The 11,460-nt window shown below is 47.0% G+C and overlaps 1 protein-coding gene across 1 annotated transcript in view; it reads left to right on the forward strand.

Annotated features, from left to right (window-relative positions):
• NDUFAF7 (NADH:ubiquinone oxidoreductase complex assembly factor 7) overlaps positions 1–4,802 on the forward strand; it is a 54,288-nt gene extending 49,486 nt beyond the window's left edge. The window contains exon 10 of the mRNA XM_088472498.1: positions 4,573–4,802. Within this exon, the coding sequence (XP_088328624.1) occupies positions 4,573–4,776 (204 nt within the window). The 3' untranslated portion in view covers positions 4,777–4,802. The remainder of the gene's footprint in view (positions 1–4,572) is intronic.
• Positions 4,803–11,460: the final 6,658 nt, after the last annotated feature.

The raw sequence follows: 11,460 nt of genomic DNA on the forward strand, positions 1-11,460 counted from the left end.
TACCTTTTCAGGCCCCTATGGCGACGCCTCCACCATGGGTGGATGTGCTCTCCAACTCCGTGCAAAATTTGGCGGCCGCTTCCTCGGCTTTTCAGTCAATGTTGCAGACTGACATGCCTTCTAGGATTTCTAAACGCCCACTTATGACACGGGCTGCTCAGGTATCGGACTCAGAGGGTTCCTCAGATGATGGGGAGGTCCCTGATGACACTGACTCGGACGCCTCGGTCCAGGAAATGGATACCAAGTCGTCCATTAATGTGCGAGCACTAGTTAGGGCGGTGCGAGCTATTCTTCTTATAGAGGATGAGGCACCGGTTCCTAGGTCGAAGTTTCCTAGTTTCAAAAAAACTAAGGTGGCTTCTGCGGTGTTTCCCCTGTCGGATCAGTTGACAGATCATATGGCGGTAGCTTGGCAGGCGCCCAGTAAGAGATTCCTTCCTCAGAAGCGGTTGGCTTCTAATTACCCCTTCCCTGAGGCACATTGTAAAAAATGGGAAACTCCACCGGCGGTGGATTCCCATGTCACCCGTTTAACTCGGGGCGCCACCTTACCATTACCGTCGATATCCTCGCTGAAGGATCCCACGGACAGGAAAGTTGAGACTTGCTTAAAGTCTATTTACTCCCTCTCCGGGGCGGTGGCCCGACCGTCCATGGCCATTTCCTGGGTGGCCAAGGCCATTGAGGGGTGGGCCAATGCATTGGAAGATACCTTCCCGGACGACGCTCCGGATGTCCAGCGGGCGTTGTTGGGACAAATGAGGGACGCCGCTTCTTACATTGGAGAAGCTTCTTTAGATGCTAGTCTGCTGACCTCGCGGGTATCGGCTGCAGCGGTGTCTGCCCGCCGATCCTTATGGTTGCGGTCCTGGAGAGCGGACTCTGATTCAAAGAAAGGTCTGGAGGCCTTACCTTTCAATGGGGAATTACTATTTGGTCCGGACTTGGACAAAATAGTGGACACCCTGGCTAAATCCAAGTCGGCCTTCCTCCCTTCGGCGGCACTGCCTGCTAAGGTTCGGAGTTCGGCTTTTCGTTCCTTTCGGGTTCAGGGTAAGGCGAAAGGTCAGTCCTTCCCGAGACAGTCTGCGAGTAAGACGGCCTCTAAACCCAAGAAGCAAGCCTGGAGTGCTCGGCGCCCTTCTTCCAAGCAGGAAGATAAACCTACGGCCTGATGGGACGGGCCTCCCTCTGGGGGACCTCAGAGTGGGAGGCCGACTTCTTCTATTTGCCCAGTGCTGGCACAATACCACCACGGATGCCTGGGTTCGAGAAGTGGTCTCCCAGGGGTACGCCCTGTCTTTTCGGCACAGACCACCCCACCAGTTTTTCTGCACAAGTCCTTCTCAGAACAAGACCAAGGCGTTACAGGTTCAGGAGGCTATAGAGTCCTTGCTGAAAGCAGGGGTCATTGTTCCCGTTCCTCTATCACAACGAGGGACGGGGTATTATTCGTCTCTGTTTCTGGTGCAGAAACCCAATGGTTCTCATCGCCCTATCCTCAACTTGAAGTCTCTGAACAAATTCCTCAGAGTTCCCAAGTTCAGGATGGAAACGTTACGTTCCATCATTCTGGCGATGGAACCGGGGGATTACATGGTGTCCCTGGACATCCAGGACGCCTACCTCCATGTTCCGATAGCATCTTCACACCAGCGGTATCTGAGGTTCGCTATCCTTCAACACCACTATCAGTTCCGGGCGCTACCCTTTGGTCTCTCCACGGCACCGAGGGTGTTCACGAAGATTATGGCGGTCATGGCCGCACATCTTCGGAACCAGAATGTACGGCTGCTGCCGTACCTGGACGACCTCCTGTTGCTGGCGAGCTCACCGGAGGTACTGCTTCAACATCTCCACCTGACGATCGCTTGCCTGCAAGCACACGGGTGGTTGATAAATTGGAAAAAGTCCTCTCTGATTCCATCACAGCGGATGGTTCATTTGGGAGCCCTGCTGGGTTCGCGTCAGCAAAGGATCTTCCTGACTCCGGAGAAGGTCGCCTCACTACAGCTGCGGATACGCAGTTGCCTGAGCCGTTGCCGCCTGTCGGTCCATTCGGCTATGAGAGTTCTGGGGTCCATGGTGTCGACATTCGACATGGTGGAATTTGCCCAGTTCCATTCCCGGCCCCTGCAGGGGCTGATTCTATCAGAATGGAACGGGTTACCTCACCGGATCCGCTCTCAGGTGCTGGTGTTGTCTCCGGACGTTCGGCTATCTTTGGCTTGGTGGCTTCAGACAGCTCATCTGGTCGAGGGGCGCCCATTTTGGATCCCGGACTGGGTCCTGCTCACGACGGATGCCAGTCTCCGGGGTTGGGGGGCAGTGACCGGCTCTTTGTCGCTTCAGGGTCGTTGGTCAGCGGAAGAAGCACTTCTCCCCATCAACATCCTGGAACTGCGGGCAGTATACAAGGCCCTGCAGTCGTCCGGCCCCGCTCTTCACGGAAGGGCGGTACAGGTGCAGTCCGACAACGCCACCACGGTGGCGTATATCAATCACCAAGGCGGAACTCGCAGTCAGGCAGCGATGTCGGAGGTGTCTCGTATCCTGTCTTGGGCGGAGGGTCACATTCCAGCGATCTCGGCGGTCTTCATCCCCGGAGTCCTCAATTGGGAGGCGGACTTCCTCAGCCGTCACGACGTGCATCCCGGGGAATGGTCGCTTCACCCAGAGGTGTTTCAGCTACTCGTGGACAGGTGGGGACTGCCGGAGCTGGACTTGATGGCCTCCCGTCACAATCACAAGTTGCCCGTTTACGGGTCAAGGACAAGAGACGCAGGTGCAAGTCTGGTGGACGCGCTGTCGGTGACATGGACGTTTCACCTGGCGTATCTGTTTCCTCCGATATCCCTGCTTCCTCGGGTTCTGCGGAAATTCAAGCAGGACGGCGGCATGCTCGTGCTGGTAGCTCCGGCGTGGCCCAGACGTCCTTGGTACTCCGATCTGAGGAGCCTCTCCATCGACGCTCCGTACCTTCTTCCTCAACGTCGGGACCTGTTGTCTCAGGGGCCCTGCCTTTACCCGGATCTGGGTCGGCTGTCTTTGACGGCGTGGCTCTTGAGACAGCCGTCTTGAGGTCTCGGGGCTTCTCCAGTTCGGTTATTGGTACGATGCTCAGGGCACGCAAGCCTGCTTCAGCACGGATTTATCACAGAGTGTGGCACACTTACTTTCAGTGGTGTGAGTCCAGACTTTGTGATCCTCAGGTGTTCCGAGTTTCTAGGATCTTGGAATTTCTTCAGTCAGGATTGGATCTCGGCTTACGCCTTGCATCTCTGAAGGTTCATGTGTCCGCCTTGTCCGTGTGGTTTCAACGGCGGATTGCAATACTACCAGACGTTCACACCTTTTTCCAAGGTGTTCTCAGGATCCAGCCTCCCTTTGTGCCTCCTGTGGCTCCTTGGGACTTGGCGGTGGTGCTACGGGTCCTGCAGGGTCCTCCGTTTGAGCCTCTTGAGGCGGTGGAGCTCAAGGGCTGACATTTAAGACGGTTTTTCTCCTGGCAATTGCTTCGGCCAGGAGGGTGTCTGAATTGGGGGCGCTTTCCTGTCGCCCTCCTTTCCTGATTTTTCACCAGGACAGAGCGGTGCTCCGCACTCGTCCTGAGTTTTTGCCCAAAGTGGTCTCGAATTTCCATATTAATCAGGAACTTGTTGTGCCAGCTTTTCAGTCCCCTGATCTTTCAGCTGGTGAGACTTCCTTAGATGTGGTCCGGGCGCTTAGAATTTATGTAGACCGGACGGCTTCGGTTAGGAAGTCTGATTCCTTGTTTATCCTCTTTGGTTTTCACAAGAGGGGTTGGCCTGCCAACAAACAAACGTTAGCCCGTTGGCTTCGTTCCGTTATTTGTGAGGCTTATGCACAGGAGGGCTTACCTGTGCCAGCCTCTGTTAAGGCTCATTCCACTCGTTCTGTGGGTCCCTCTTGGGCTGCTAGACGTGGCGCTTCTGCTGTTCAGCTGTGTAGGGCGGCCACTTGGTCTTCAATTCAAATGTTTTTGAGGTTCTATGCGTTTGACACCTTTGCCTCTCAGGATGCATCCTTTGGGCGCCGGGTACTCCTTTCAGCACAGGAGCGTCCCCGCCCTTAGTTTACTGCTTTGGGACATCCCCAAGGTCAACCCTGTGGACCCCCTATGGACCCTGAAGTAGAAAACAAGAGATATGGTAAGAACTTACCTTTGTTATCTCTGTTTCTACGAAGTCCATAGGGTCCACAGGGCGCCCGCCCTGACGCACCTGGCTTCAAATGGGCTGTGTGGCTTGTCACCGGTTTTCCGTCTCCTATTGCTGTGAGTATGGTTTCTTGTGTGTTCCAGTCTTCCTTCTCTCTGTTCCATATTCTCCTCCGGCCTAGGCTGCTTACCAACTGAGGTGCCTGTGGCTCGGGGGCGGGGTATAGAGGAGGACCCAAGTGCATCCTGGGAGCTAAAGGCTTAACTGTGTGGTGCCCATGGATCCTGTTCCAGCTATAACCCCAAGGTCAACCCTGTGGACCCTATGGACTTCGTAGAAACAGAGATAACAAAGGTAAGTTCTTACCATATCTCTTGTTATTTTACAGGTTCTTTTGGAAAAAAATAAAGATGTAACTATTCAACAACAGTTATTACAGAGCTACAGTTTTCTTATGGATCCAGATAAAATGGGAGAGCGCTTTAAATTTTTTTCCATGTTTCCAGATGGCAGACTGAAAAGCAGTGATAATGAAAGTCCTAATGCGCATGTTCAGCCTATAGCTGGATTTACCCCATTACAAATGAGCTGATATGATGAAATGAAATGTGTTCAAGAGACAGTGTGTGCAGAGTTGTAACAAATGGTAATCTTCACTTAGACAGCAATGTATAACTGTTGAATGTATAGGTTATCTCTTTGTAGTATGAATGTTTATGAAAAACAATGCAGGTTTTAAGACATTAAATGCAAACAAAGCAAAAGTTATGATGCATAAGATGTTGATGCAGATCGGAGTGGAGAGGCACACAAAGGCGAAGGGAACAATTATAGCTCATCTGTACTATGTGAATGGAAGTCTACTTGTTCCATTGTTTGGGTTTACTGCATAAAATGCATTGGGAAGTCTACAGTGAGCTCTAAGGCTTCATACCTACTAGTGTTTTTAACATTACCTAAAAGCATGAAAAGGGATATTTTACTAGAAATAATCATAAGTTAGTTGAAAAACATTTGTGTTTTACCTACATTATGCATTTTTTTTTCAGCTATTTCTTGGTTACCACAGTTAAACACATTGTAAAAGGCTGCATTTTCAATGCTCATAAAGCCCTTCAGGTTACAAAACTGTTTCTAAATACTTTGGGTCACAAATCATGTATAGATAGTGTGGATGCTCAGGTGTACTATGGGATTGACTGACACGCAGAGCAGAGATGTGGAGTCTAACGTGCCAGTAGTTTTTGCCAGGGACTCCCACAAGGCACTTTGGGCTTCGCTGCCGCAAACACGCAGGTCGTGGCCCTCTGCCGGGGTTCCTAAGTAGACACTGGATCAGGAAGCAGTATTAGAGGCCAGAGAGCGTGCGGCTGCGAAGACGTCTGAGTGCTGGGAACCAGATGTGCAGTCACGGAACAGGTTATAACGTAGGAAAACCGGAGCCAAAACAAGGAATTACTAAGTGCAGTACCAGGGACGAGATGGAAACATGTTAGGGGAAATAGCTGAGGTCATAAACGGAATGTCAAATTAATAGCACTGAGCTTGCACAGGAAAGCTGGAGTAAGGACTTGGACCTAATACTCTGGCACTTGTCAGTGCCTAGAGACTCACTTTTAAGTGGAGGAGCTTCAAATTTGGTGCCAAACGTGACATCTTGTTCCGCATGCATTCCCCTTTAATATTCAAACAGATCGTCCGTAGGTGAGCTCTGGGGTCCAATGCACTGTGACACATTAGCTTTCACCAATCCACTGTTAGGAAAATAGTATACAAATGGAGAAAACTGAACAGCTTTATTACTCTTAGCAGGAGTGGTCCTCAAAGAAAACAGAATTTCAAGAGCAAAATATAGAACGTCAAGGATCTTGCACTGGCTAGTGTCTTTGTTCACGGGTCCACCATCAGGCAAACACTAAACAAAATTGATGTGCATGAGTGGATTGCAAGAAAGAAATCACTACAGATATGTCCATATACACCTATCATCCAATCACACCAAATAGCCCATCTTAGCTTGCCACAAACTTTGTAACTTGGCTGCGCCAAAACACTAATCCTACAAACGTAGTACATTATAAGCAAACTAAGGTGCAAAACTGAGGAAAAAGTATTCAGTCTGTGTAAAAAGGCAAGGCAGGTCCGATCCGAGTGACCTGCGCTATTCATCATTGTGCTTTATCTGTGACTTTATACCAATCCTTTGTGACAAAAGAAAAAATGTTAAGTACCTAATACACTATATGTGTACTAAAACGCGAAGTTGACAAAAAGTGCATAGCACGGGTATTGTGCCAGGTGTTTTGTGCGGCAAGGCGCAAAATGGAATGTTGTAGGAGAACACATCTGCACTTTCCAACAAAAACATTGCTGCCATTTAAAGTTTTCTAAAAAAACATTCGTATGAGTGAAAAGACTTCTAGGACAATATACTGTAGACAGATAAGTTTGAAACACAACTTTTTGGCCTTAAGGAGAAATATATTTGGAGAGAAACAAACACCATATCCCATCAGTAAAACACTGTGTTGGCAGTATTATGGTTTTATTCCTCCAGGACCAAGACTGCTTGCTTTCAATGATAGATTTATGAATTTTGGATTTCTACAAGAAAATTTGAATGTATTGTGACAAGAATCACAAAGACCGGGTAAAATCCCCACAGGCAGTGCAGTGTTCACAGGCAAGATGTTACAGGCTGGTACACAGAATCACCAAACAGCAATACAGTTCTTTTAGTGGACTCACAGGTCCAGGATCCCTAACACTAGTCACCCCCTGGTCTATAACCTGGGCATCTATTTCACAGTCAGGATCAGTTTCCCAGTGTCTCTGCAGCTCTTTTACCAGTCTCACACAGGTGTCTGTAATCAGCTGCCTTTCCAGGCTCAAACTTACACACACAAACCCTGGCCTGGATCTGACAACCTGCCAGTATGTCAGATCTATCCTGTCCTTACCACAGTATCCATTCATGAACTGAGACTCAAGAGAAGGAGGATCTTCTAGCAAGACAGTGACCCTTAAGCACACGTCAGTCTATGAAATATAAATAGTTACACCAGAAGACATTTCGCATGTTGGACTGGACAAGAAGCACACGTCAGTCTATGAAATATAAATAGTTACACCAGAAGACATTTCGCATGTTGGACTGGACAAGTCAAAGTCCAAATCTTTAATAAATGTTATGGCAGGATTTAAAGCAGGGTTTTTATGCAAGAAAGTCACCAACATCCATGAGATGGAGCCAGAATTCCTCCAAATTGATGTGTGGAACTGATCAACAATTAAAATAAAGGTTTGATTAAAGTTGCTGCTCAAGGAGGTTACACTAGTTACTGAATCCTAGGGTTTTCAACACTACAACAATAAGCTTCATAAATGTTTCCATAAAAAGGAGTGGTCCAAGGGTATGTAGTCAAGAAGCCGTCGGTCGAAATGCCGACCGCTGGCTTCCCGACTGTGGAACCCCAACATGGGAGTAATGATAGGCGTCGAAATCCCTACACCTATCATTATCCACCCGTCGAAATACCGATGCCTGGCATACTGAACGAAGGTAAGATGTGACGTGGGGGGGAGGGTTAGGTTTAGGGGCTCCCGGGGGGACTTAGGGTTATGCACCCCCCCGGGAGACTTAGGGTGCGGGGAGGGGGTTTTAGGGTTAGGCACCCCTTAGGGGGGGGAAGAGGGATAGGGATAGCGTACTTACCTGCCCTGTCGGGATCTGCACTGTTTGGGCTGCCGATTTCGGGATTTCAAACGCCGGGCTCACGTCCGGCTGTCATTCATACCGATCCCGTCCAGAGCACGGCCAAAGCTCATCAGACCTTATGTAGTCACAGCTGCAATAGACAATCTTTGAGAGAAAAATATGGAGGGAAACAAAGGAATGAAGGGGGGAGGGAAAGAGGTAACAGGAAGAGTACTCACCTGAGACCAGGGACCTGAACAGCAATACAGCAGGCTGTTAATGCAGCACAGAGACCTAACACTTCCCTACTCCCGCAAGAGAAAGACTAAACACAAGTAGTCGGGGAACAAAAATCCTAATTTAGTGGGAAGCGTCAGTATAGCTTCTGATCTCCCTAAAACAGCAACCACTGACCCCAGACTGCGCTGAATGCCTTTATCAGCGCTGGACAAGAGAATGTCATCAATATCCATATAATTATCAAGTCTAGAAAACCATTTCCTAATTGTGGGTAGAGAAATGGTTCTCCAATGAACCGGAATTACATCTTTATCAGCACTTTTGAGATGTTTAAGGAGTGACTTTTTATAGCATAAAATGGGGCCCGTGATCCTATTAAAAAGCCAGAAAGTAGGAAACTCCACCCATCATCTCCTTGGTCATTTCAGAACCTGTCCCTACAAAATATACAGTATACTCAACTTTTGTCTATGTTTTCAGATGATACCGGTAATTCATCATCTTCAACATAAGATGTACTTCATCTTCTGGGGAGCCCTCATTTCAATAACGCCCAGGTCATTCAATTTACATTGCAGGTGCCATGTACTGCAGTCTGTGGTCCATGCACGAGCCAAAGAGCCTTTGTCTAAGTCTTGATTTATATACCCTAGTATGGGGTGTTGGCATCTTGCACATGCTCTGTAAGCACTAACATATACTACCAGACACAGAAATACAGTAATGACGTAATACAGTAATGTCTGAGATAAACTCTCAAAGCCCCTTTGTATAGAGTAACCCATAATGCTTAGCGTCTCTACACAGCTTACAATGGTCACCCCACTGGAATGTGGCTTACTGTCTACTGATAACACCATATAAGGTATGAAGGGCTCATTATACATCTCTGATAGTGACAGGTACAAGTTAGGCCTCAAGGCGATATGACCAATCTATGCAAAGACTGCAACTATATGAATACAATCTCTTTTCAAACCTTAATGGGGCCTAGCACAGGTTGTGTGTTACAACTTATATGCCCATGTAGAAATTAATTATTTAACCCACTGGTTACAATATATATATATATATATATATAATTTATAATATATACACACACACACACACACACACGTTGGAACCTATAGCATTGGCACATCTCCAACAGTAAATTTTGGGAGCCAAAGACCCCGGGGAATACGTACAAAACCACTAGGGCACTTACACCATCTTGATAATATTTTAAACTGGGTCTCAATGAGAGAATACTTGTCTGAGAATGTAGTTTGGAAGATTTTATGCCACAGTAAATCTAGGAAGTGCCTGGAAGGTGTTCTCTATCAAGAGTTTGTACCCCAGACAGTAAATGGAGCAGACAGGAGGGGGCCAAATACAATTTTCAAAGGTGGCTGGGGGTTTAGGGGCTAGGTCAGGCTTGTTAAGCAATGGTGTCAATGGCGATATTGAGGATGAGAGACAGAGTTGCCTCCAAAGGTGATTCCAACAAACTAGCCTTGAGCTTATAGTTGAATGAGAAATATTAGGCAGCCATGGGAGAAATTAGATAGGGACAAAGAGCTTATGTCCTTCAATCAGGGCCGATTGTTTATCTGTCTCCATTCTTATCCACTCCATAATCCGTGCTAATACAACAATGTCATGGTATGTGTCAAAATGGGGAGGTTTGAACCCCCTAGGATGTCAACATTGGAAGAGCATATCCTGTCTGATGTGGTGTCCAATCCTCCCCACACACACACACAAAATCCCGGACCAGTCAGTGGACATCATGAAACCATTGCTTCGGTATATGTATGGGGAGGCTAGAAGCAGTAGCGTATGCAGGGGGGTTTCTGAGTTCCACTTCCGGCTTAGGCGCCAATGAGGTGCTGATGATGAGGGTATTTAAGGTGAGCTATATTTTAATGTATTCGGCCTGATGACAGTGCTAGTAAACATGCACTGAAACGTTGCTTTATTTAAGATGCTGTTATAGTGATTCTTTCAAGTTGCACCACTGGGAGTGTATCTCTATCTCTCTGCAAGTGTGTGTACTGCATATATATATATAAATATATATATATATATATATATATATATATATATATACAGTCAGGTCCATAAATATTGGGACATTGACAGAATTTTCATATTTTGGCCTCTATTCACCACAATGGCTTTGAATTGAAACAAACAAGATGTGCTTTAACTGCAGACTTTCAGTTTTAATTTGAGGGTAATTAAATCCAAATCAGGTGAACGGTGTAGGAATTACAACGGTTTCTATATGTGCCTCCCACTTTTTAAGGGGCCAAAAGTAATGGGACAAACTAAACAATCCTAAATCTAACTTTCACTTTTTAATACTTTGTTGCAAATCCTTTGCAGGCAATTACAGCCTGAAGTCTGGAATGCATAGACATCACCAGACGCTGGGTTTCATCCCTGGTGATGCTTTGCCAGGCCTCTACTGCAAATGTCTTCAGTTCCTGCTTGTTCTTGGGGCATTTTCCCTTCAGTTTTGTCTTCATCAAGTGCAATGCATGCTCAATCGGATTCAGGTCAGGGGATTGACTTGGCCATTGCATAACATTCCACTTTTTAGCCTTAAAAAACTCTTTGGTTGCTTTTGCAGTATGATTCGGGTCATTGTCCATCTGCACTGTGAAGTGCCGTCCAATGAGTTCTGAAGCATTTGACTGAATATGAGCATATAATGTTGCCCGAAACACTTCAGAATTCATTCTGCTGCTTTTGTCAGCAGTCACATCATCAATAAATACAAGGGGACCAGTTCCATTGGCAGCCATACATGCCCACGCCATGACACTACCACCACCATGCTTCACTGATGAGGTGGTATGTTTTGGATCATGAGCAGTTCCTTTCCTTCTCCATACTCTTCTCTTCCCATCACTCTGGTACAAGTTGATCTTTGTCTCATCTGTCCATAGAATGTTGTTCCAGAACTGTAATGGCTTTTTTAGATGTTGTTTGGCAAACTCTAATCTGGTCTTCCTGTTTTTGTGGCTCACCAATGCTTTACATCTTGTGGTGAACCCTCTATATTCACTCTTGTGAAGTCTTCTCTTGATTGTTGACTTTGACACCTACCTCCTGGAGAGTGTTCTTGATTTGGCCAACTGTTGTGAAGGGGTTTTTCTTCACCAGGGAAATAATTCTTCTGTCATCCACCACAGTTGTTTTCCGTGGTCTTCTGGGTCTTTTGGTGTTGCTGAGCTCTCCGTTGCGTTCTTTCTTTTTAAGAATGTTCCAAACAGTTGATTTGGTCACACCTAATGTTTTTGCTATCTTTCTGATGGGTTTGTTATGATTTTTTAGCCTAATGATGGCTTG

The sequence above is a fragment of the Taudactylus pleione genome, unplaced genomic scaffold (assembly GCF_031769625.1).
Source record: "Taudactylus pleione unplaced genomic scaffold, aTauple2 ptg000125l, whole genome shotgun sequence".
NCBI lineage: Eukaryota > Metazoa > Chordata > Amphibia > Anura > Myobatrachidae > Taudactylus > Taudactylus pleione.